We start from the raw sequence: 27,241 nt of genomic DNA, 5'->3' as shown, positions 1-27,241 counted from the left end.
ATGATCTATGAAACGTGAGCCTGAAACATGTACATTGCTGAGGGTCTGTAGTCTAATCTCATCGGTGCTCCAAACTGTAGCTGCCTGTTTGTTTCCTGTAGCTGGCTGCTGGGTATTTAGCAAACTCCAAGTCAAATGCATGTTGTACATCTAAAGAAATAAATTCATATCTGGCAAAGTTCACTCTGCATCTCACATTATCCAGGTGCTCCTAAAATGGATGGAAGATTGATATCAACCCAATGTTACATGGAAGAGCTCATATTTTTCCTAGTCCTGAGGGAAGCCATTTGTCCCATTAATCTTTACCTGTCCTGAAATGTCAAATCAAGTTCAAGTTTATCATCATGGGCAGACATACACTGAGGTACAAAAGACATGGAGATTAGCATTTTGCAGCAGCACTTCCCTGCACTCACCTACAGAAAAGATGTAAATAAGATTGAAACCGTTCAAAGAAAATTTACAAGGACATTGCCGGGACTTGAGGACTTGCGTTATAGGGAAAGATTGAATAGGTTAGGATTTTATTCGCTGGAGCATAGAAGGTTGAGGGGAGATTTGATAGAGGTATACAAAACTTCGAGGGGTAAATGCTAGGGGTGATGGTGGGGGTGGTGGTGAGAACAGCAGCCTGCATCTGGATCAAGGAGATTCCAGCACTCTGGCGATACTGGAGATCTTCACACACCTGGGTCAAGACAAAAAAATAAATACCCCTTCGTTCAAGTAATTCCTAGCTCTACTTAATCAATCAAGTGCCCTATCACAAGTACAACACAAAAACCAAATGGATTTGATGGTAAGAATGGTTTTATGGTGTTTCATAAAATTTACGGCACAAAACTGGCTGTTACCCCAAATAGTATATGCCCAAGATTAGGACACATCCTTTATTTTATCTCATTTTACCTTTGCTGTTGTGTTTGTAGGTACAGTAAAGATATCAATAAGATTGAAAGAATGCAGAGAAAATGTATGAGGATGTTGCCAGGACTTGAGGACCTGAGTTATAGGAAAGGTTGAATAGGTTAGGACTTTATTCCCTGGAGAGTAGGAGGATGAGGGGAGATTTGATTGAGGTATACAAAATTATGAGGGCAATAGACAGGGTAAATGCAGGCAGACTTTTTCCACTGAGGTTGGCTGAGACTAAAACTAGAGGTCATGGGTTAAGGGGGAAAGGTGAAATGTTTAAGGAGGAACTTCTCCACTTAGAGGGTGGTGAGAGTGTGGAACAAGCTGTCAGCATAAGTGGTGGATGGGTGTTCCATTTCAACATTTAAGAGAAATTAGGATAGATACATGGATATGAAGGGTATTGAGTGCTATCATACTCTCACCACCCTCTGAGTGAAGAGTGGAAATGGATGGTTTGTCATGAGCTAGGCTAGACTGAATGGCTTGTTTCTGTGCTCTAGTGTTCAATGACTTTTACAGTACATTATAGGTGTGGCAAACATAAATAAGGATCAGATTTGTCATCATTGCTTTATATGGTGTGACATTTGTTGTTCTGTTGCAGCAGCACAGTGCAAAGGTGTAAAATATATAAATTACAAGGTAATGCTTTACGACACCAGCGATCGGCATCCAATTCCCAATTGATGCTGTAAATCATGTGTTGTATGAAGTCGTGAATATAAACAATGCATGTGTTGCTGTCGCAAAACAACAATTTTTATGTCCATAACCATAAGACAAAGGAGCAGAAGTCAGCCATTCGGCCCATCGAGTCTGCTCCACCATTTCATCATGAGCTGATCCAATCTCCCCTTTAGTACCATTCCCCTGCCTTCTCACCATAACCTTTGTTGCCCTGACTACTCAAATGCCTATCAACCTCTGCCTTAAATACACCAAATGACTTGGCCTCCACTGCCACCCGTGGCAACAAACTCCATAGATTCACTGCCCTCTGGCCAAAAAATTTTTTTGCATCTCTGTTCTCAATGGGCGCACTGCAATCCTCAAGTCATGTCTTCTCGTACTAGACTCCCCCACCATGGGAAACAACTTTGCCACATCCACTCTGTCCATGCCTTTCAACATTCAAAATGTCTCTATGAGGTCCCCCCTCATTCTTCTAAACTCCAAGGAGTACAGTCCAAGAACGGTCAAACGTTCCTCATATGTTAACCCTCTCATTCCCGGAATCATTCTAGTGAATCTTCTCTGAACCCTCTCCAATGTCAGCACATCCTTTCTTAAATAAGGAGCCCAAAACTGTACACAGTATTCCAAGTGAGGTCTTACCAGTGCCTTATAGAGCCTCAACATCACATCCCTGCTCCTATACTCTGTTTCTCTAGAAATGAATGCCAACATTGCATTCGCCTTCTTCACCACCGACTCAGCCTGGAGGTTAACCTTAAGGATATCCTGCACAAGGACTCCCAAGTCCCGTTGCATCTCAGAACTTTGAATTCTCTCCCCATTTATTTCTTCTACCAAAGTGCATGACCGTACACTTTTCGACATTGTAATTCATTTGCCACTTCTTTGCCCATTCCTCCAATCTATCCAAGTCTCTCTGCAGACTCTCCATTTCCTCAGCACTACTGGCCCCTCCACCTATCTTTGTATCATCAGCAAACTTAGCCACAAAGCCATCTATTCCATAATCCAAACCGTTGATATACAACGTAAAAAGAAGCAGCCCCAACACAGACCCCTGTGGAACACCACTGGTAACCGGCAGCCAACCAGAATGGGATCCCTTTATTCCCACTCTGTTTCCTGCCAATCAACCAGCGCTCTATCTACGTATGCTACTTTCCCGTAATTCCACGGGCTCTCATCTTGTTTAGCAGCCTCATGTGCAGCACCTTGTCAAAGGCCTTCTGAAAATCCAAATGCACAACATCCACTGCATCTCCCTTGTCTAGCTTACTTGTAATTTACTCAAAAAATTGCACTAGGTTTGTCAGGCAGGATTTTCCTTTAAGGAAACCATGCTGAGTTCTGTCTATTTTGTCATATGCCTCCAGGTACTCCGTAACCTCATCCTTGACAATCGACTCCAACAACTTCCCAACCACCAATGCCAAGCTAACAGGTCTATAATTTCCTTTTTGCTTCCTTGCCCACTTCTTAAATAGCGGAGTGACTTTTGCAATCTTCCAGTCCTCCGGAACCAGGCCAGAATCTATTGACTTTTGAAAGATCATTGGTAATGCCTCCGCAATCTCCACTGCTACTTCCTTCAGAACATGAGGATGCATTCCATCTGGTCCAGGAGATTTATCTACCCTTGAACTATTCAGCTTCCTGAGTACTTTTTCTGTCGTAATTGTGACTGTGCATATTTCTCTTCCCTGACTCCCTTGTATGTCCGGTATATTGCTGATGTCTTCCTCAGTGAAGACTGATGCAAAATATTCATTCAGTTCCTCCACCATCTCCTTATCTCCCATTACAATTTCTCCAGCATCATTTTGTATCGGTTCTATATCTACTCTCACCTGTCTTTTACTCTTTATATACTTGAAAAAGCTTTTAGCATCCTCTTTGACATTAGTTGCTAGCTTCCTTTCATAGTTCATCTTTTCCCTCTTAGTTTCCTTTTGTAAGCTTTTAAAAACTTCCCAATCCTCTGTCTTCCCACTAATTTTTGCTTCCTTGTATGCCCCCTGCTGTGCTTTTACTTTGGCTTTGACTTATCTTGTCAGCCACGATTGCATCCTTTTCCCATTCAAAAATTTCTTCTTCTTTGGAAAATATCTGTCTTGCACCTTCCTCACTTCTCGCATAAACTCCAGCCACTGCTGCTCTGCCGTCCTTCCCGCTAGTGTCCCTTTCCAGTCAACCTTGGCCAGTTCCTCTCTCATGCCACTGTAATCTCCTTTACTCCACTGAAATACCGACACATCGGATTTCGGCTTCTCTTTCTCAAATTTCACAGTGAACTCAATCATGTTGTGATCACTGCCTCCTAAGGGTTCCTTCACTTCCATCTCTCTAATCACCTCTGGTTCATTACACAATACCCAATCCAGTACAGCCGATCCTCTAGTGGGCTCAACAACAAGCTGTTCTAAAAAGCCATCTCATAGACATTCTACAAATTTTCTCCCTTGAGGTCCAGTGCTGACCTGATTTTCCCAATCCACTCGCATGTTAAAATCCCCTACAATTATCATAACGCTGCCCTTCTGGCAAGTCTTTTCTATTTCCTGTTGTAATTTGTAGTCCACATCACTGCAGCTGTTTGGAGGCCTGTAGATAACTGCCATCAGGGTACTCTTACCCCTGCAATTTCTTAGCTCAACCCATAAAGATTCTGTACCATCCGATCCTATGTCAGCTCTTTCTAATGATTTAATATCACTTCTTACCATTAAAGCCACGCCACCCCCTCTACCTTCCTGCCTATCCTTCTGATACACCATGTATCCTTGGATGTTCAGCTCCCAGAGACATGCATCCTTTAATCACGTCTCAGTGATGGCCACAATATCATACCTGCCAATCTGTAACTGTACAACAAAATCATCCACCTTATTCCTTATTCTGCGTGCATTTAAGTATAACACCTTAAGTCCAGTATTTGGTACTTTTTGCATTGATTGCTCTGCAACTCATCCCAATGGCTGCAAATTTGCTCCATCACCTGCCTGTCCTTCCTGACATCCTTACTGCTCACTACCTTAGATCTATTTCTGTTTTCCCTCTCCTCTGCTCCATCATTCCGGTTCCCATCCCCCTGCCAACTTAGTTTAAACTCTCCCTAACAGCTCTATTAAACCTTCCTGCCAGGATATTGGTCCCCCTAGGATTCAAGTGTAACCCTTCCTTCTTGTACAGGTCACACTTGCCCCAAAAGAGGTCCCAATGATCCAGAAACTTGAATCCCTGCCCCCTGCTCCAATTCCTCAGCCACACATTTATCCTCCACCTCATTCCATTCCTACTCTCACTGTCGCATGGCACAGGCAGTAATCCCGAGATTACTTCTTCTCAACTGCCTTCCTAACTCCCTATATTCTCCTTCAAGGACCTCTTCCCTTTTCCTAACTATGTCATTGGTACCTATATGTACCACGACCTCTGGTTCCTCACCCTCCCACTTCAGGATATTTTGGACGCAATCAGAAACATACTGGACCCTGGCACCAGGAAGGCAAACTACCATCTGGGTCTCCTGATTGCGTCCACAGAATCGCCTGTCTGACCCCCTAACTATCGAGTCCCCTATTAGTACCGCCTTCCTCTTCCTTTCCCTACCCTTCTGAGCTACTGCTCAGACTCTGTGCCGGAGGCCACTGTTGTTTCCCCCAGGTAGGCTGTTCCCATCCCAACGGTACTCAAACAGGAGTACTTATTGTCAAGGGGTACAGCCACTGGGATACTCTCTAGTACCTGACTCTTCCCCTTCCCCCTCCTAACCGTGACCCATCTGTCTGCCTCCCGTTGTGACCACCTGCCTGTAACTCCTCTCTATCAATTCCTCACTCTCCCTGACCAGACGAAGGTCATCGAGCTGCAGCTCCAGTTCCCTAACACGGTCCCTTAGGAGCTGCAGCTCTGCGCATCTGGCACAGATACGGACGTCCGGGAGGCTAGGAGACTCCAGGACCTCCCACATCCAACACCGAGAACAACAAGCTGCCCTCACACTCATACCTCCCCTTTCCTCAATTAACAGGAAAAACTGAAACCTAAACCTATCTTGCCTCGGCCACTTCCACCTAAGCCCGTTGAGCCAAAGCCCTTAAGCCTTCACTCTGCTCCCTGCTCACTCCGCTGCCCGCTGTAGAAAGCTGTGTCCTTTTTAAATCTTCCCCACTTCACTGCCCGACATCGCATGCCTGCACTGTCCCGAATCTCTTAACTCTGATGAGAATAAGAAAAAATCAAAATGGCTCCCGCAGCTCTCCCATTCTGGTCCTCCGACTTCCTTCTCCAAAATATCATGTAAGAGAGTGACATGGCTCACTCTGGACTCCAGATTTGGCAATCAGAACCAAGGGCTTCTCGATACACAGGAGGATGGACTGGACTGTTGATTCAGAGAAGGCAAAAAGTGGGAGTCTGTGTTGTTTTATGATAAACTCTTGGTTGTGCTTGGACATAGTGGTCTTGTTGAACACTCATTCCCCCCCCAACTGGAACATCTAGTGATTAAGTGCCGGCTGTTGTACTTAACAAGAGGTTTGTCCTCCCAGATCCTGTCTGCAGTTTACTCACCGCCAACGGCCGAAATTTAGCAGGCACCTAAGGTGCCGTCAGCAAACAAGAAACAGCCTTCCCCAACGCCTTTCAAATCATTGTCCAGGACTTTAGTCAGGCTTGTTTAAAGGAGTCTCTGCCCAATGATCATCAACATATCACCTGCAGCACCAGGGGTCCCAGCAGCTCGTGACCACTGCTGTTCCCTGCCTAAACCGCACTTGGGAAATCTGATTACCTGGCTGCTTTCCTCCTACCTGCAGGGGCAAAGCAGCAAGGCTCCAGAAGTAAGGACAATGAAGAGGTGGTCGTGGGAGGCAGAAGACAGCAAAGATTCAAACGTCAGAATGCTCTTCATTGCCTTCAGTTCGGCATTCAATACTATCATCCCTTCAAAACTATTCAATCAGCTTCAAGACCTAGACCTCAATACCATGTTATGCAACTGGATCCTCAATTTTCTCACTTGCAGACTCCAGTCAGTTTGGATTAGTAATAACAACTCCTCCACAATCTCCATCAGCAGAGGTGCACCACAAGACTGTGTGCTTAGCCCCTGGTGTACTTGCTTTGCCAGGTTTGATTGGCTTGTCATATGAAGAGCAGTTGATAGCTCTGGGCCTGTATTCACTGAAATTCAGAAGAATGAGGGGTGACTTCATTGAAACCTATAGAATGTTGAAAGGCCTTGATAGAATGCATGTGGAGAGGATGTTTCCTATGTCGGGAGATTATAAGACCAGAGGATGCAACCTTAGGATAGAATAGAGATGAGGAGGAATTTCTTTAGCCAGAGAGTGGTAAATCTGTGGAATTCATTGCCAAAGGCAATGTTGGATCTCCTGTTAGGGAATGCGATAGGTCAGCTGACAGATGTATGTGTTGGGGAGCACTTCGGGTCCAGTGATCACAATAGCATTAGCTTCAATATAATTATGGAGAAGGACAGGACTGGACCTAGAGTTGAGATTTTTGATTGGAGAAAGGCTAACTTTGAGGGGATGCGAAGGGATTTAGAGAGAGTGGATTGGGTCAAGTTGTTTTATGGGAAGGATGTAATAGAGAAATGGAGGTCATTTAAGGGTGAAATTATGAGGGTACAGAATCTTTATGTTCCTGTTAGGGTGAAAGGAAAGGTTAAAGGTTTGAGAGCACCATGGTTTTCAAGGGATATTAGAAATTTGGTTCAGAAAAAGAGGGATGTCTACAATAGATATAGGCAGCATGGAGTAAAGGAATTGCTCGAGGAATATAAAGAATGTAAAAGGAATCTTAAGAAAGAGATTAGAAAAGCTAAAAGAAGATACGAGGTTGGTTTGGCAAATAAGGTGAAAGTAAATCCGAAAGGTTTCTACAGTTATATTAAAAGCAAGAGGATAGTGAAGGATAAAATTGGCCCCTTAGAGAATCAGAGTAGTCAGCTATGTGTGGAACCGAAGGAGATGGGAGAGATTTTGAATGATTTCTTCTCTTCGGTATTCACTAAGGAGAAGGATATTGAATTGTCTAAGGTGCGGGAAACAAGTAAGGAAGTTATGGAACCTATGACAATTAAAGAGGTGGAGGTACTGGCGCTTTTAAGAAATTTAAAAGTGGATAAATCTCCGGGTCCTGACAGGATATTCCCCAGGACCTTGAGGGAAGTTTGTGTAGAAATAGCAGGAGCTCTGACGGAGATCTTTAATATGTCATTAGAAACGGGGATTGTGCCGGAGGATTGGCGTATTGCTCATGTGGTTCCATTGTTTAAAAAGGGTTCTAGAAGGAAGCCTAGCAATTATAGACCTGTCAGTTTGACATCAGTGGTGGGTAAATTAATGGAAAGTATTCTTAGAGATAGTATTTATAATTATCTGGATAGACGGGATCTGATTAGAAGTAGCCAGCATGGATTTGTGCGTGGAAGGTCATGTTTGACAAACCTTATTGAATTTTTTGAAGAAGTTACGAGGAATGTTGAGGAGGGTAAGGCAGTGGATGTAGTCTATATGGACTTCAGCAAAGCCTTTGACAAAGTTCCACATGGAAGGTTAGTTAAGAAGGTTCAGTCGTTAGGTATTAATGCTGGAGTAATAAAATGGATTCAACAGTGGCTAGATGGGAGATGCCAGAGAGTAGTGGTGGATAATTGTTTATCGGGATGGAGGCCGGTGACTAGCGGGGTGCCTCAGGGATCTGTTTTGGGCCCAATGTTGTTTGTAATATACATAAATGATCTGGATGATGGGGTGGTAAATTGGATTAGTAAGTATGCCGATGATACTAAGGTAGGAGGTGTTGTGGATAATGAGGTGGATTTTCAAAGCTTGCAGGGAGATTTATGCCGGTTAGAAGAATGGGCTGAACATTGGCAGATGGAGTTTAATGCTGAGAAGTGTGAGGTTCTACATTTTGGCAGGAATAATCCAAATAGAACATACAGAGTAAATGGTAGGGCATTGAGGAATGCAGAGGAACAGAGAGATCTAGGAATAACTGTGCATAGTTCCCTGAAAGTGGAGTCTCATGTAGATAGGGTGGTGAAGAGGGCTTTTGGAACGCTGGCCTTTATAAATCAAAGCATTGAGTACAGAAGTTGGGATGTAATGCTAAAGTTGTACAAGGCATTGGTAAGGCCAAATTTGGAATATTGTGTGCAGTTCTGGTCACCGAATTATAGGAAAGATATCAATAAATTAGAGAGAGTGCAGAGACGATTTACTAGGATGTTACCTGGGTTTCAGCAATTAAGTTACAGAGAAAGGTTGAACAAGTTAGGTCCCTATTCATTGGAGCGTAGAAGGTTGAGGGGGGATTTGATCGAGGTATTTAAAATTTTGAGAGGGATAGATAGAGTTGACGTGAACAGGCTGTTTCCATTGAGAGTAGGGGAGATTCAAACTAGAGGACATGATTTGAGAGTTAGGGGGCAGAAGTTTAAGGGAAACACGAGGGGGTATTTCTTTACTCAAAGAGTGGTAGCTGTGTGGAATGAGCTTCCTGTAGAAGTAGTAGAGGCCAGTTCAGTTGTGTCATTTAAGGTAAAATTGGATAGGTATATGGACAGGAAAGGAGTGGAGGGTTATGGGCTGAGTGCGGGTAGGTGGGACTAGGTGAGATTAAGGGTTCGGCACGGACTAGGAGGGCCAAGATGGCCTGTTTCCGTGCTGTGATTGTTATATGGTTATATGGTTAAAGGCAGCTGTAGAGGCCAAAACAGTATGTGTATTTAAGTATATTTATATATATTTAAGGAAGAGGTTGTTAGATTCTTGATTAGTCAGGGCATGAAATGATGCAGGGAGAAGACAGGAGACTGAGGCTAAGAGGAAAATTGGATCAGCCATGATGTAATAGCAGAGCAGACTAGATGGGCCAAATGGCCTAATTCTGCTCCTATTTCTGAAGGTCTTATGCTGAGGCTAAGCATAGCTTCAGTGTCATATTTACGTTTTCTGATGACACCACTATTACCAGCCGAATCAAAGGTGCTGAAGAATCAGCATGTAGGAGGGAGATTGAAAATCTGGCTGAGTGGTGCCACAAAAACAATCTTTTACTCGACGTCAACAAGATCACAGAGCTGATTATTGACCTCAGAAGGAGGAAACAGATCTAGGAGCCAGTGCTCAATGGGGGAGAAAGGGTGAGGCAGGAAAGCAACTTAGTTGTCATGTCATCTAAAACTTTGACAAACTTCTATAGATGGGCAGTGGAGAGTATCCTGACTGGGTGAATCATGGCTTGGCATAGAAATATAGAAAAACCAATGCCCTTGAGTGGAAATGCCTACAAATGTAGTGGATACAGCCCAGTCTATCACAGGTAAAGCCCTCCTCAGAACTGAGCATATCTACAGAGACACTATCGTAGAAAAGCATCAAGGACCCCCACGAGCCTTGTCATTCTCCCTTGTCACTGCTGTCATCAGGAAGGTGGTACAGGAGCCTCAGGACCCACATCACCAGGTTCAGGAACAGTTATTACCCCTCAACCATCAGGCTGTTGAACCAGAGGGGATAACTTCACTCAACTTTACCCACCCCATCACTGAACTGTTCCCACAGACTATGGACTCAAATTCAATGACTCTTCATTTCATGTTCTCAGTATTTATGGTTTATATATTTTTAATATTATTTTATTTCTTTTTTTAAATTTCTTTTGTATTTGCATGGTTTGGTGTCTTTTATACTGGACACTGGTTGTTTGTCCGTCCTGTTGGGTGCAGTCTTTCATTGATTCTATTGTGTTTCTTGTATTTACTGTGAATGCCCAGAATAAAATGATTCTCTGCATTTTATATGGTGACGTCTATGTACTTTGAAAGTAAATTTGAACTCTGAAATTTGATTATAAATCTGATTCTGATTAGAAGGCCTTTGGACAGGGGTACATGAATAGGAAAGGTTTCGAGGGGAATGGGCCAAAAATGGGCAGATGGGAAGAGTTAAGATGGGGATCTTGATTGCCATGGAGCAGATGGGCAGATAACTCTGTTAATAGAAAATTAGATCAGAACTCAGCAGCTCTTTGACGACTCAGGAACCAATGGACCAATGTTTTGGGTCTACCATTGTTTTAGTGCTAGTGAAAGGTTGCTCTGTTTCTCCCTCCACAGATGCTGTTGGGCCTCATGAGTACTTCCAGTATTCTCTGTTTTTATCTCAGACTTTTATCATCAGGAGCATTTTGGTTTACATTTTCAGTGGTCGGAAATGTCAGGATTTTCATTTACAAATGTGAGGGGTGGTATCTGAATGGTTCCTGTCCAGGATTGTAACCTGCTCTCTTCTAAATCGACTGGCTATTGTTAAATCCTGATTATAATCCACCTTCTTATTCCCTGTCTGTGTGATAGGCTGCTCGACAGCTGCGGTTTGTCAGGAAATGGTCCATCTTTGGAAAGACCTTGCTTAATTCTGGAAAGGAATTATTTGCGGTTGTTGTGATGACTGGAGGTCTTCTTCTTGCCTATACTCACCTTGGCTATCTGGTGAGTACTACGTTGTGTTGTTTGACTGTGGTTATGGTACTGGGGAGGGAAGCCTGCTTGACCTGTTCCACCTCCCATATTCACTCTTCCTTTTAGATGTTCCTCCATAATCAGTCTTCTTGTCACCTTCTATAACTTTCTATTCCTAGAAAGAACATCAATAGGAATATTGCTCAGTTGTATTGCACTCAAAGTATTATATGAGTAAATTTTAATCATGCTACTCAGATAAGTAAATAGGCAGGAATATATAAGGAGTTGCAGGGATCTGTGGCCAGCCCAGTACATTACTGGGTCATCCCCTCCCACCATCTGTAGTATCTGCATTATGGCAACATCTATCAACAAAGTTGGGTGGCAGGGTGGCGATACGTCTCTACAAAGAAGGTGTAAGGTGCTCCTTTCCCTCCGTTAGCCTGCAGGTCGCCCTTGGGCAAGGTGTAGCACTTGCTTAGCTCCTCCTCCCCCACAGATCAAGGTTAAGTGAACCCATGGGAGGAGGTTGTAGATGGTCGTATGAGCAGCTGGTGCATATCACAAGTCCCGGTTATGCAACCATTGACACCAGGCAGACAACCTCTGAAGAGTATTGATAATGGCTGGGGTCACCCAGCTTGGATAGACACTGCCCTGAAGAAGGCAATGGCAAACCACTGCTGTAGAAAAATTTGCCAAGAACAATCATGGTCATGAGGCCGTGATCGCCCACATCATACAATACAGCATGTAATGATGATCATCATTATTGAAGACCTGCACCATTTGGGCCATTCCATCTTCTCACAACCTACTAAAGGGCAGGAGGTACAGAGGCCTGAAGACCCAACCCATCATGTTCAAGAACAGCAACTTTCCCTTCAAGAATGGTTGGTTCTTGAACCAACCAGCAAAATCCCAATCTTAACAGTATAGCAACTCTATGGCCATTTGCACTACATGGGACTTGGTTCTTTTTCTTCTAACTGTGCTCTATGTATAAAGCTTGTATATAATTTATGTTCATGTTTATATTATATTTTTGAATTTTGAGTATCTGATATGATGTACCCATCATGCAAGATTTTCATTGCACTTGTGCATAAGGCAATGTACACAACTTTGACTTTGCCTTGCAAAACCAATATGGCTGCTCACCCAGAGACCAAAAAAAAAGCTTGAGGAAGTGGGCTCCTTAATACCCTTTTTCGGAGGGCATGTGAGATGATGAACATCACCTCTCACTTGACAGGTATAGTTCTGCCCCTCCCACACCGCCCCCCCTCCCCTTCCCAGTACTGCACTGGATGGAGAGCCTAGTGCGGAGAAACTAATATTTAACATAGATGATGTTAGAAGTCTAAACGCAGGAGCAGAATTAGGCCTTTCAAGCCATTGAATCTACTCCACCATTCCATGGCTGATCTATTATCCCATTTCCCTGCCATCTCCCTATAACCTTTGACACCCTTACTAATTAAGAACCTATCAACCTCCATTATAAGTATACCCAATGACTTGGCCTCCACAGCTGTCTGTGGCAATGAATTCCACAGATTCACCACCCTCTGGCTAAAGAAATTCCTCTTCATCTCTGTTATAAAGGGACATCTTTCTATTCTGAGGCTGTGCCATCTGGTCCTAGACTCCCCCATTAGAGAAAGCATCCTTTCCATGTCCAGTCTATCTAGGGCAGGGGACCCCTACCCTTAGCCAAGGGAACTGTGGACTCCAGGTTAGGAACCCCTGATTTAGGGGCCTTTAAATATTTAGTTTTCAATAAGATCAATCCCCAATGACTGGGCCTCCATAGACATCTGTGGCAATGAACAAGCAATGCGATCTGTAACTGTTAAACTTGATATTTCAGGTCTTTTCCGCCAATTCTGATCACTTCAAGAGCTTTGGAGGCAGCATACTCTCTCTGTTTGCCGTGATCCAACGGGGGATCTCCCTCCGGCACTGCTCCTTCGAGTGCCCAAGCCTGTGCTCCATCTACTACATCAGCTACGTGATCATCGAGATCTGGGTGGTGCTGCGGCTCTTTGCGGCTGTGCTGATCCAGAACTACCAGGTGATGAGGCTGGAGTTGCACCGGCCGGCCGTGGAGCCCCAGGAGTATGAGCTGGTGGAACTGTTCATCAGGAGACTCAAGATGTGGATGGGAGTCAGCAAAGCGAAAGAAGTAGGTGTACAGCACATCGTCATCTACGTGGCCAAGCTGAGGTCATCTAGTGTCCAGTCTTGTAGGAGTAATAATACCAGGACTGGACACCCAATTCCAGGATGGTATTGGGTGTCCTGTCCTCAAAGCTCTAAACTCAAAAGGAGATTTTAATTCCTATCCGATATAGATATCTACGAGTAGCCTCTCTATAGAAAGGTTATACTGTATCCATCCCACTCATCAAGGACTCACTTCCTTCCCTGTCTGGCCTCAGCTGTGAGGTTAGCTACCATTACCAACTGCTTGAGTGGTGGGTCACCCTTTCCTACCAAGGAGGGGATATATCCAACTAATGATGTAGTTCAAACACAGTTTCTTTGTGTGGCCTCCGTCGGTCATGGTTGGCCATGGGCACTGCACTTCTGGCAGTCACTGGAGTGGCTTTTCCAGGGTGCAAGCCGGGGCAGAGTTGATATGGAGATCCATCTGTTGCCCATGCAGTGGGACCCCTCTCCATGCTGATGACAGGTCCAAAGGAACGACGGGAGTCGGTACAGTTTGGTGCCAGCAGCATCGCAGGAGTTGCCGTGCCGGTGCTGGGTACAGCAGTCAGCTGCCTTCTGGACTCCGACTCCAGATTTTTCTTTGAGGTTTACTCACAAAGCCTGACTCATGAGCAGGTATGGCCGCAAGGCAGCGGAGGTTTGAAATCAGAGTTTTCCCTCTCCTAGATGAGTTACCATCCATGGTTAACGAGCTCAATCTGCCCAGAGCAAATGGTTTTAAGGTGCCAGTGCCCTGCCTTCGCCTCTTCTCCTGTGTCAGTGAGAACAGCTTCTCTGGGCATAAGATCTATGCCACACGTGAAGACCAGGAGTTGAACTTGGTTGTCAGAGGCTGTTTGAGACGCACACCATAAAGAGTATTTAGCAGTGGGAGCTCATCCCCACTACCACCCTTCAGTTATGACTACCCTTGGAGCCAACAGTTTATTTTATTTTTAATGATACACATTTAAGTTCAGACAATTAAGTCTTCACACACATTTAACATTCACAGAGGATTTCTAGTTTATAAAAGAATTCCAATTTACAAGAGATCTACAAAGGATTTCCAAACACAGGTACAATGCTTACAAACAAGAAGGACATGCCAAAAATTTGCAGATGAATGATTCATCTATCACAGAAACCAAAGGCTGAGGGATTGAATTCTAGTCTTCTTTCTGTCATCCCATCTTTCTGTATTTCTCCTTGACATTCCTAAAAATCCCCATTGCTTTTGATATTTATACTATTCTCTACTAGATGACATCATCTGCATGTGATGTTTTCCAGATACTTTTGCAGGGACGAAGTAATTCACACAGATGGTCTTAAAAGCTTCTGGTTGACAAAGATTCCAAACATCCACAATTAATGCTGTGAAGGCTGATCCAAAGAGTATACAGACATCCCAACTTGTAACCATGTTTCATGTGCTAAGTGATATAACCCCATTGTCTTGTGTTTGACAAGACAACTCCTGGTCACTTCACTTCGCAAACCTGTGCCTCCGACTTCAGGCTGATTGTCGCTTGCATTTTACACTAAGAATTGGAGTCCGCTCTTTGCTCACAACAAAAGGCTTAGCAATAAACTTAACAAGAATGTTGCTGAGACAGGAGGACCTGAGTTGTAAGGAGAGATTGAATAGCTTAGGACTTTATTCTTTGGAATGTAGAAGATTGAGGGGAGAGTTGAAAGGGGTATACAAAATTATGAGGGGTATTGATAGGGCAAAAGCAAGCAGGCTTTTTCTACTGAAGTTGGGTGAGACCAGAAATGGAGGTCAAGGGTTAAAGGTGAAATGTTTAAGGGGAACCTGAGGGGGAGCTTCTTCACTCAGAGGGTCATGGAACAAGTAGCCAGCTCAAGAGGTGCATGCGAGCTCGACTTCAATCTTTAAGACAAGTTTGGTTAGGCGTATGCATAGTTGGGGTATGGAAGAGGCTGGTCCGGGGGCAGGTCAATGGGACTGGGCAGTTCAGCATGGACTAGATGGACTGATGGGCCTATTTCTGTGCTGTACTTTTCTATGACTCTGGAAGTTTAACTTTATCACCAGCAATTCTGACAGGAGAAGGGGCAAAGGCGGGTTACTGGGCGACTTAAAACCAGTCACTTCGAGCAGATGGGGGCTCATCCAGGAGGAGGAAAACGCTGATCTCAAAACTCCGCTGCCTTGTGTACCCATGCAAGAGGAATTCTTTGGTAGTAAACCCCAAGGAAAAGTCTGGAGCTGGAGATCCTAAAGCAGTCCTACGTTGAGCTTAACGCTGACCGGCAACTCTTACAACACCAGTGGTACCAAACTGCATCGGCCTCTGCCGTTCCTTCAGATTCATCAGTTGCATGGAGAGGGGGAGCTGCATGGGCAACAGCTTGCTCTCCATAGTGTACTGCCCTGGCTTCATATACAGCTGGGATGACCCCAAACCAACAGAGGGCTTCCTTCTGGTGTAGGTGGGTGATTGGTATTCAGTGTGGACAACAGGGTTACGTGCCTGTTTCCCCGTAGCGTCTCTCTGACTTGACCACTTTAGTCAGAGAAGGTTGAGGAGATATTTGTTTGAAGTAGGTAAAATAACTGTCTAACAGTGACCAGAATGTTTGTGGAGCAACACCCATGGACCACCGGGTCATCAGCCTTGTGTCTGAGCTCAGCAGTGGGGTGTGGATGTCTGTGTGAGAATCTCCGTGTTGGGGAGTTTACCCTTGCCATCCTCCTCAGAGATTGTGAGAAACTCTTCTTTGTGGCCCAGCAGCGCCATCTGCAGGCACATTACACAAACTGCAGCTGCTTGACTCCACATTACAAAGCTTCTGTGCAGAATCAGAATAGAGCTTATTATCAGTGGCATACGGCATGGCATTAAATTTGTTGTTTTGGGGCAGCAGATAAGTGCAAGACATTAAAAATATATAACTTATAATAAAAAAGTGCAAAAGATTCATTACAGGTTCATTTATTCATCACATGCTGCAAGTTCAAAGTAAGTGTATTATCTAAACACATATTGCCACCATATACAACCAAAATTGTCTACAGAACAGATGGCAGACTTTTCTATCTTGCCCATCTCAAGTCCAAAAACAAGGCATCCACGAGTTCCAATATGCAGATGACAACAGTGTTGCAGCTCTTTCAGAAAACCACCTACACCAGATTCTGTCTGCCTTCAACCATGCATACATGAAACTTGGACTTACCATCAATTCCAGGAAGACTCAGATCATCTACCAACCATCACCATCTGAGACAAATCGGATAGGACCATCAATTTAACTTGGTGAAACAACCCTGGAAAATGTGGACCACTTTCCGTACCTCGGAAGTCACCCCTCCTCCAATGTCGACCTTAATGACGTGATCCAACATTGTCTTAAATGCGCTGGAACAGCTTTTGGACGACTCCAAGCAAGAGTCTTTCATGATCGTGACAACCGAACAGACACCAAAATGTTAGTGTACAAAGCAATGGTAATCCCAATGCTCCTGTATGCATCAGAAACCTGGACAACATACCGACAACATCTGAAGGCACTTGAAAAGTTCCATCAAAGCTGTCTTCGAAACATCTTAAATATCAGCTGGGAAGATAGAAGAACCAATGTCAGCATGCTAAATGAAGCAAAAACAACGAGCATTGAAACCTACGTCACCAAGAACCAATTAAGACGGAGCAGTCATGTTGTTCGGATGAAAGACGAACATCTGCTGAAACAAATCTTCTTTTCCCAGCTTAAAGGAGGCAAACATAAAAGAGGCAGACAACAGCAGAGATTCAAAGACGTCTTAAAAGCCAACATGAAGAAATGTAACATCGACATCAAGAACTGGGAAACCAATGCCAAGGACAGGAAACTCTAGCAAGCCATCATCTGAGAAGGAACGGCAACTTCCGAAGCCAACAGATGTGCAGAATTAGAAGAAAAGAGAAGGAAATGGAAAGAGAGGCAGCAACAACCAAACCCCGATCTGCCATCTGGAACCACCTGTGCTGAATGTGGAAGAACTTTCAAAGCCATGATTGGACTTATAAGCCACTTGAGAGCCCATAAATAGATCAACGGAACGAAGACCATCATCCTCAACCTCGAGGGATATCCACGACGACTACCGTGAGATTCGTAGGCATGCTCAATAAATCCATTATAGAATAATAACCACAGTGGAATCAATGAAAGACCACTCAACTTGGGCATTCAACCAGTGTGCAAAAGACAACAAAATGTGCAATTATAAAAGGAAAGAAATATTAATAATAAATAAAAAAACAAAAAGTACTGAGAACATGAGATGAAGAGTTCTTGAAACTCTTGTGGGTTGTGGATATATTTCAAAGATGGGGCCAGTGAAACTGAGTGAAGTTCAAGGTTGAGGGGTAGATGTACACTGAGACAGAGTCCCATTTTACTGCATGCTGTATTTCAGCTCATCAAGTCTGCTCCACAATTCCGTCATGGCTGATCTACTTTCCCTCTCTACCAAGTTCTCCTGCCTTCTCTCCCTAACTATTGACACCCTTACTGATCAGAATCTATCAACCCCTGCTTCAAACACATCCAGTGACTCAGCTTCTCAGCTGGCTGTAGCAATGAATTCTGTGCAATCACCACCCTCTGGCTGACAAAATTCCAACTCATTTCAGTACTAAATAGATGTCTTTCTGTTCTGGGGCTGTGCCCTCTGGTCCTATACTCCTCTAGTAGAGGAAGCATCCACTTCATCTAGGCTTTTCAATATTCAGTAGCTTGCAACCCCCACCCCCCCATTCTTCTAAATTCCAATGAGTACAGACCAAGAGCCACCAAACACTCCTCACACTAACACTTTCATTTCTGGGTTAATTCTTGTGAACCTTGTTAAAATTTTGTGACTGTATGTGCTAGATTGGGACTATTGTGCTGTGTGTGAATATATGAAATGTGTTTTGCAGCTTGGGCTCAGAGGAACAGTGTTTCATTTGGCTGTATACATGTGTATGGGTGACTCACCATGAACGTGAACTTGATTATGAGCTTGCGAATTTTCATTTCCTGCCTGTGTTATGCAATTTTTTTTTAATGTTCGCAGTTCCGCCATAAGGTCAAGTTTGAAGGAATGGTTCCCTTGCCCTCGCAGTCGTCCCGAGATTCAAAGTCAACGTGTCTCCACACGGCCAGCACCATCTCGGACATCTCCTCTTCGTCTAGCGATTCCACCCCAATGGACACGCTCCCCCTGGCCAGCCCCAGCAAGGCAACACAGATAGAGGTGAACATCCACCGGCTGGTCCCGATGGTCGAAGCCCTGCTGGAGCAGTTCGACAAGGTGAACAGCGTGACGGAGGACGTCTACCAGGTGGAGTGCAAGCTCAAGCATGCCCAGGACAGGATACAGCAAAGAAAAATTCACACAAAGGCTGAAGAGATGTTTGCAACATATAGGCGGATGAGAGCCAGCAGAAGGCCAAGTGGCAGTCACCGCTCTTCCCTCCGAGCTCCAGGAGACAAGGCGAGGATGAAAGACGTACATCTAGGAAACAACCCATTAGAAGCCTGCACGAAGGAAGCCCTCAAAGAGAAGGAACCCAAGGCACCTCGAAGAAAAACTAAAATGGCAGACAAGATGGGCCAACAAGTACCAGGGGATCACCAAGTTCTCTCTAACCCCGAATAGTTGTTGTAGACAAAAGTTCAAAGCAAATTTAGTATCAAAGTATGTATATGTCATCATATACTAGCTTGAGATTCGTTTTCTCAGTGAGAGACGGTGACTTTTTAACTCCACTCCAAAAGGTGGCGCCACAAGCAGTTCTGCAGATGCTGGACATCTGGAGCAGCGCGCAAAGGGGCCAAGGAACTCAGTGGGTCAAGTCACCTTCTATGGACGTTTCAGGTCCAGTCCCTTCATCAGGGCTTGGAAGAGGGGAGATGGGCAGTTTTGAAAAAAAGGGGCAGATCAAGAGGTGGATCTAGGTGAAGAGTTGATGGGTAAATGAGGGAGGGGGAGGACGGGAATAATGCAAGAAGTTGAGAGATGATCGGTGAAAGTAACAAGGTGTTGAAGGAGGAATCTGATAGGACAGTAGACCATGAAATGAAAAGGAAAGAGGAAAACAGTGGGAGAATTTCCACCTATCACCTCCCAACTTAATACATTGTGCCCACTCTCTAGCACCCCCCACCCCCAGATCCACCTATCATCTGCCAGGCTTTGTTCGAACCCTTCCCCCCCCCCCCCCACCCATCTCCACAAACTTTTTATACTAACTTGCCACTTGCCAGTCCTGATGAAGGGTCTTGACCTGACGTGTTGGCTGGTCACATCCCTCTGGAAATGCTGCCTGACCTGCCGTGTTCCTCTGGGGGCTTTGTATGTTGCTATCGAAACCAGTGGCCCAGTGGCCTTGACTTCTTTAAACAAAAAAGTAATAGCTGATCTATCACTTTTGGCATTGGCCCAACTTGTCTGAGCAGTAAAAGGTTGGATTATGCCACATTCCTTCTTTTAAAATCCTCTCCCCTCCCCACCACCTAAAGGCTGAAATGGTTCAGCGTGGTGATGGTAAATGGACAGCTCCTGCCACCAGAACTGACTTGTAGTAAACAATGCAGTTCCTTGTCCTTAACTCAGTCAACTATGGGAAATCTATCTCCCTCTACCTTCACTAGAATTTAATGCAATCTTTAGCAGCTAAACCGAGCACATTGTCCAATTGCTGACGTATTGTTGTGGGGAGTCTGTTCAGCACAAATGCTGCAAGAAAAAAAAGTCACAAAATGCATTCAATATAATTGTAGGTGGCAGTATGTGACATTATTCACTAAACGGGTCAGAACAAGCCTTAAAGGACAGATATTTTTAAGAGATTAAAAAGAGTTTCAAAAAGGACATATTTTTTAAAAAAATGGAGATTTTTTCTTAAAGGACAGATATTTTTTAAAGAAGAAAATCGTTTACTTTATATACATTAACAAGCACTTTAAACTGAGGATTGTTCAGAAGGAGAGATTGTATAAACTTGCTTTAGCCATGCATCAGAAGGATGCACTTATTTAAAAAAATGCTGTTTTAATCATTTACTTTTGAACTGCATTCATTTGATCAGTGAAGAGGAAACAGTGAACACAATTAACTTTACAAGACAGTATTTTTGCGTATGTTGTGGTAGTGACACTTCTGTTACGGAATTTGGAAAGGTCAGATCAGCGTTATTTTAACACTGAAACCAGAACATATTTCATTAAAACAGTCCCAGCACTGCGATGAGGAAGGAGAAGGCAGGAGAATGAATGGAAATGGATCAACCATCATGAAATAGTAGACCACAATGGGCTGAATGGCCTAATTCTGCTCCATTGTTGGATGGACAGAAGTATTGTAAAATGCACGTTAAACTGAGAACCTGTTACATCTGCAACTGAAACAAGTGGTTGTGGGGGGGAGGGGGAAATAACGGTAACTTTACGAGTGCACGTAATAATTACAGGGAAAACAAATATCACCACATTCAAACAAGTCTCAAGAAACAATGTGGCTCACCACCCTGATGCACTGCTGGAGAAAGTATTTGTGCGGATGAAACAAAAAAAAAATTGCAATTAGATTTTCTTAGCAAGTTACAACGTTCACTGTGTAAATGTACAAAATGGTTATTTTTTGGTCCCATGTAATCAGGGGTGTGAAACCATAGAGTATTGGAGTGAAGATTAAATTTCTCAGAAATATGCTGGTCATAAAACCACATTATTGTCCCCGCCGTGTAAGCATTGATTAACTTTGATCAGGCACGGTGATGGTCAATGCTTTATTGATGAATGGATCCATTTTCATTATGAACATCACAGTACAGGCCCTTCAGCCCACGGGGCTGTACCTTTTAACCTGCTCCAAGATCAATCTAACCCTTTCCCTCTTATATAGGCCTCCATTTTTCTTTCTAAGATCCTCTTTCAGCCATGTCCCTCTTAAATGTCCCTAATGTATCTGCCTCTACCGTAAGCACGCTCCACACTCTGCCCAAACATGTAAAAATAATTACCTCTGACATCCCTCCTATACTTTCCTCCATTCACATTAAAATGTTGCCCCCTTTGTATTAGTCATTTCTGCCCTATGTCTTGAACCCTGTTTACCCAGGTTTAATTTTAACCAGGAGATGGGATGCCACAAAAGTAATTCATTATTGCTACTTAACTTTGGAAAGACAGGTCTGGGCAGACTGTAAACATGAAGCCCTCTTTCATCTTCTGTGGTTTCCTTTCTCTGAAGACAGACTTAAAAGACAAAGTGACACCAAGTCGCTCACGGTGTGAGAGCCAAGAGAATCAACATGCAGGATTCTCTGTTGAATTTGTTCTTCACCCCCTGCAGAACTCTACCAATCCCCAGCTTCTCTTCCTAGCAGCACCACAAATGGGCTAACCAAAGGCATTTCTTTCCCCCAACCCCAAAAACATATGACTGAATTATATTTTTGTGAATAAATCATGTGTTTCAGCATAAGCTTTTAGATTTCTCACTGAAATGCTGCAGGATATTCAATGAACACTTAAACTGATAAATAGGCCTGTTAAAAGGTTATGTAGTGTTTTATTATAAGATGCATACAATGTGCTTTTGTGCCAAATGCTGATTAAAAGAGTACTAAAGATTGTTTATAAGGTTGCTGCTTACTTACTCAACTGGTAATGCAAGGCCTGGACTAAACCCTTTGACAGCAGCTAGGGAAATTGCATTTAGTTAAGTAAACCTGGCATTAAAAGCTAGATATTGACTAATGGATTATTTGATTTTATTTTAAACAGCAAATGTTCTGAATATTTTCTGTGCTGGAATTCATACAATGTATTCTCACTGGCACTTACACTTCAGCCGGCAGAACACAGATCCCCCATCACACACAATCTCTGCTGCAGACTGCTGGTTTGGAATATGAACTCCAGACAGCTTATTCATTGCCAGTAAAGCAGTTCCAGAATTAGGTTTATTATCACTGACATACATAATGAAATTTGTTTTCTGGTAACAGTATAGTTCACTCGTTATGTGCCATGTTGTATGACATGGGCGATCACGGACTTTCCACGACCCGTTATTGTTCTTCGCAAATTTTTCTACAGAAGTGGTCTGCCATTGCCTTCTTCTGGGCAGTGTCTTTACAAGACGGGTGACCCCAGCCCTTATCAATACGCTTCAGAGATTGTCAGTGGTCACATAACTAGGACTTGTGATATGCACCAGCTGCTCATATGGCCATCCACCACCTGCCCCCATGGCTTCACGTGACCACCCCACTGATCTGGGGGGCTGAGCAGGAGCTAAACCTTTGCCCAAGAGTAACCTGCAGACTAGGAGGGAGAAGCAGTGCATTACATCTCATTAGGTAGAGATTTATCTCCACCCTTCCACTCAAGTAGTATTGGTTGTTTGGCATCCAGCTCTCTCAAAGGACAACGGGTGATGTTGATCATCATCACAAGCCTGGGCAGAAGATATGGAGGATCCTGAGATGCCCAGTCATTAAGATCCCTCTCTCGGCCTCACCAGTGTAGTTCAAAGGAAAGCTTATGAAGCAATACAGAGCTTGGCTGTTGGAGCTGCTGGAAGGATGTTCAATGACGTCCAGCCGCCTTAGAGGCTCCACACCAAATTTGCTATCTGGGTTCGTCCATCCTGAGGCTGCCCACAAGGCAGTGGGGCAATTTAGCCGTAGTAGGGGATCTGGTTCACAAGCATCAGGGCCTGTATGCCACATGTGCAGCAGCCAGACCTCCTCCTCGCTCTCTGTAGTTCAGCCCGAGTATGAAAAGAATTAGGTTTCTGTGTGTTGTCAGCGAGGAGGCACTACGAGACTTGCTGTTGGAGAGACTGCGTACTGGCAGGGAGAGACCTGCGCATTAAGCTCTCCTTTTCACAAAAATGCTAGCCAGCAGTGGAAGCTGAAAGAGACTGTGACTAGCACAACCCACTACACTACCACTCTGGAAACGTTACAACTATTTTGACACCACTCAAGTAGTACAGTGTGAGACATAAAAATAACTACAGGATACAATAATATATAAAAGTAAACTAGTGCTAAAGGAGGAAAATAATTCATTGGCCATTCTCATGGCATAAGGGAAGAAATTGTTTCTAAAATGTTGAGTGCATGTCTCCAGGCTGCTGCACTTCCTCCCTGACGGTGGAAATAAAGTACAGTAATAAGAGGGCATGCTGCCTTTTTAAGCACCTTGATCAGGTATCCTTGGGCACAATCAGAATCAGGTTTAATATCATCAGCATATGTTGTGCAATGTATTATATGAAAAATTATAAATTGCAGTAAGAAATATATTTTAAAATATTAAATAAGTTATGCAAAGACAGCAAAAAAATTGAGGAATTGTACATGGGTTCATTGTCAATTCAGAATCCTGAGAGTGGTTCCTCAAATGTTGAGTGTGTCTTTAGGCTCTGACAGCTCCTCCTAGATGATAACAATTGAGATGAGGCTATGGTCTGGGTGGTGGGTATCCTTGATGACGGATGCTGCCTTTTTGAGGCAACACCATTTGAAGTTGTTCTCAATGTTGAGGAGGCTAGTGTTCATGATGGAATTTGCGGGGTACAATTCCTTGACCTGGCTAAACACTGGGCAAATACCTTCCTGTTTCAGAGCCAGTGAGGTCTCATTGACCCCGAACACGCCAGCCTCTGCCAGCCCTGCACAGAGAGTACTCATACTGGGAAGCAGCTGAAGGGACTGGACAATTTCACTCCCAGCCACTTGACTCAGCTCACTAAGAAAGTGAGTGTTGAGGGGGAAGCCTGTTTTTATTTGCATTGCTCATTCAGTCTATTTATTTTGAAATAGGGTATGGAACAAGCCCCCTGGCCTGAACCAAGCCACCCACCTATTTAACCCGAGCCTAATTTACAATGACAATTTACAATTAAGCAACTAACCAGTATCTTTTTTTGGACTGTGGGAAGAAATGCACATGCCATCACAGGGAGAACGTACCTGAGAGGGAGAAGCATTGATACCTCCAGCCATTATAGCGTCGCGCTAACCACTACGGCAGCTTGGTATGTCTAGCTAATGCTTCCACTACATCAGGGTCACAGTGAGGACGATAAACTTCTCAGTGGGTCTAGATATTTTGTTCCTTGAGGCTTGGTAGTAACGCTTCAAGCTCTGGGATCTTTCAACCCAAACTGTAAATCTAATGCAAGGTTTGCTACCCAAAAGGATCAAAGGGTCAGGTATCAGGGCATGGATCTTTGTACTAAAAGGAATTAGAATCTAGAGCCAACACCAAAGAAGATGGATTAGCCCAGCGTTAGTGTCCCAGTAGACATTGCAATCACCATCAACTTCAAGTGATGTCCTAATGGACAAAGATAGAAAGAAAGCATTCCCTTATGGTGGGAGAAATTTTAATTTAGAGATGTGGCACGATAAAACAATCCTTCCAGCCCACACTGCCTAATTACACCCAATTAGACTATTAACCTGTACATATTTGGAATGTACCAGAGCCCGGGGTACAAACCTTTTTGATGCCAAGGGCACGTACCATTAATCGTTTAACATTGTGTTTGTGGGTCATGGGGAGAATATGCAAGCTCCTTATAGACAGCAGAGGGAATATGGCACCTTTTTAAATCACTTCTCTGTAAAACCCTACACAAATCACCAAAGGTATGAAGCCACTGTGATTGATGCAAAGTCAAGGATCCAGAAGTTCAACACCAGTTCTTGTTTTGAAAAGGTTCAAAGTTCAAACATGTACTATGAAATATATCAGTATGCAACCTTGAAATTAGTCTTGCAAAGAAACACTATAGAGCCTGTTTAAAGAAAATCTCCACACCAAGACCATCAGACGTGCAAAAAAAAGAACAAATCATGGAAACAGCAAAAAGCAACCAAATAACAACATTAAACCACAGAGTCCCCAAAAGTGAGCCGTAGCCACGAGGCACCGAGGTGAGTAAAGCCAGTCGAGGAGCTGAAGGCCAATGCCACAGCCACCGGGTCAGTCAGTACAGCTCGAGGCCAATGGCTGCAGACCCAGTCCCGCACTGAAGCACCTCAAACAAATCTCGCAAACAGGAAAGCGTGTTCAGCACTGAAGACATTAACCATCAACCTCCAGCTGGAAGTGCATCCACATCCATGAGCTGCCAAGGTTTTTTGACTTTAAGGACAAATCTAATTATTCCATCCACCACTCCCCCTCCACTATCAGTAGACTGTGTTAATGCACGAGTAAACCAGGTGTAAGTAATTGTAATCATTCCAACAGAAACACATCTGATGCACTGGAAAACAATACCAAATAAAACTGACTGCTTGAGAGTAGGGTGAATTAGGGTTAACATTATTTATTTAAGTAGAATAACAAAATAAAATTTTAACCAGCATCCTTGCTGGTATCATGGAGGAACTGCAGCAGTCAAATTGTACATAATAAGCTCCAGCTCCCACAAACACTAATACATTAACTATTAAATATTACGTTTGTTTAGGGATAAAAGTTAGTGTACTCACAAGTGAGGAAACCCCTCTTCTTTAAAATGGTGCTGTGGAACGTATCACATCCATGTGACGACAATCTGGACGCTGCAGATCCCTGGGTTTTGGTAGCTACTTGGATGCAATCTAACCAAAAAAAACCTCATTTATATGTAACTAGCAACAATCAACTGAAGAGTCGTCAGTGTCAGACTTACTGATCCATGACTGAGATTTGTTTATCGCATGTGCATTGAACTATACTAAAAGCACACTACAGCCCAGTAAAGGGCCTTCAGTCCACGATGTGCCAAACATTGACCCTATTCCAAGATCAAACGGATCCTTCCCTCCCTCCATTTTTCTTTCATCCACGTGTTTTAAGAGTTTCTTAAATAACCCTAATGTATTTCCTCTACCCCTGGCAGGGTGTTCCATGCACTCAACACTGTTTAAAACAAAACCCATCTCTGACATCCCCCTCCCCCCCCCCCCTCCAACACCAATCACTTTAAAATTATGCCCCCTAGTATCAACCATTTCTGGCCTGGGATGAAGACGCTGACTGTCCACTATCTACAGTACATCTCTTATCATCTTGTACCCCTCTCATCCTCCTCATGCAGCATGAAGTAAGCCTCAGCCTAATTTAGGCTTGCCAACCATTTTGCCTCCCTGAACTTGTCTGCAGTTATCCCACATTGCTCTGAACTAGGGGTTCTTAACCCATTTTATGCCGTGGACCAATACCACCAAGCAAGGGATCCATCAGCTCAGCCTGAGGTTGAGAATGCCTGCTCTAGATCTTTTCTACCATTTGCCCAAAGTCCCCTTTAAACTTCTCTCATTTGATGGGCTCTAGTTTTACGCTCCCCCGACTGTGACGAAAGCTGTGACCATTTACCCTCTCTATGTCCCTCATGAATTTTTATAAACTTCTGTAGGGTCACCTCTCAGCCTCCTACGCTCCAAGCAAACACGTCCAGCCTATCCATTGTAACACGCACACAAGATGCTGGAGGAAACAGCAGGTTAGGCAGCATCTATGAAGAGGAACAGAGTTGTAATTTCAGGCCAGGACCCTTAATCAGGATTGTAAAGAAAGAAGCCAAAACGAGAAGGTGGCGCGAGTCGAAGGACTACAAGCTGGCAGATGATAGGTGAAGCCAGGTGAAAAGCTGGGAGCTGATGGGTGGACAATGGCTGAAGAAAGGAGTCTGGGGAAGGAGGAGGTGCACTAGAGGGAGGTAATGGGCAGGTGAGAAGAGAAGGTAAGAGTGGAACCAGAATGAGGAATGGAAAAGGAGAGAAGGGGAAATGGGGGAGAAATTACTGGAAGTTGGAGAAATCAAAGTTCATGCCATCATGTTAAAGGTTACCAAGACAGAATATGAGGTATTGTTCTTTCAATCAGAGAGTG

The 27,241-nt window shown here is 43.9% G+C and overlaps 1 protein-coding gene and 1 long non-coding RNA gene across 3 annotated transcripts in view; one reads left to right on the top strand and one right to left on the bottom strand.

Moving 5' to 3' along the window:
- The window catches only part of pkd1a (polycystic kidney disease 1a), a 272,402-nt gene extending 250,430 nt beyond the window's left edge, over positions 1 to 21,972 (top strand). For both annotated transcript variants that reach the window (XM_059979055.1, XM_059979056.1), the window contains exons 45-47: positions 11,012 to 11,146; positions 12,993 to 13,307; positions 18,408 to 21,972. In XM_059979055.1, coding sequence (XP_059835038.1) covers positions 11,012 to 11,146; positions 12,993 to 13,307; positions 18,408 to 18,992 — 1,035 coding nt within the window. In that variant the 3' untranslated portion in view covers positions 18,993 to 21,972. The remainder of the gene's footprint in view (positions 1 to 11,011; positions 11,147 to 12,992; positions 13,308 to 18,407) is intronic.
- LOC132399095 (uncharacterized) lies at positions 5 to 25,987 on the bottom strand. The gene is made up of 3 exons (XR_009513867.1): positions 25,858 to 25,987; positions 11,135 to 11,291; positions 5 to 211 (listed from the first exon to the last, which is right to left on the bottom strand). It is a non-coding gene; the product is annotated as an uncharacterized LOC132399095 (long non-coding RNA).
- Between the last annotated feature and the right edge of the window lie 1,254 nt (positions 25,988 to 27,241).

This window comes from Hypanus sabinus, chromosome 9 (assembly GCF_030144855.1).
Source record: "Hypanus sabinus isolate sHypSab1 chromosome 9, sHypSab1.hap1, whole genome shotgun sequence".
Lineage (NCBI taxonomy): Eukaryota > Metazoa > Chordata > Chondrichthyes > Myliobatiformes > Dasyatidae > Hypanus > Hypanus sabinus.
This window is presented reverse-complemented; position numbering and strand designations above follow the sequence as displayed.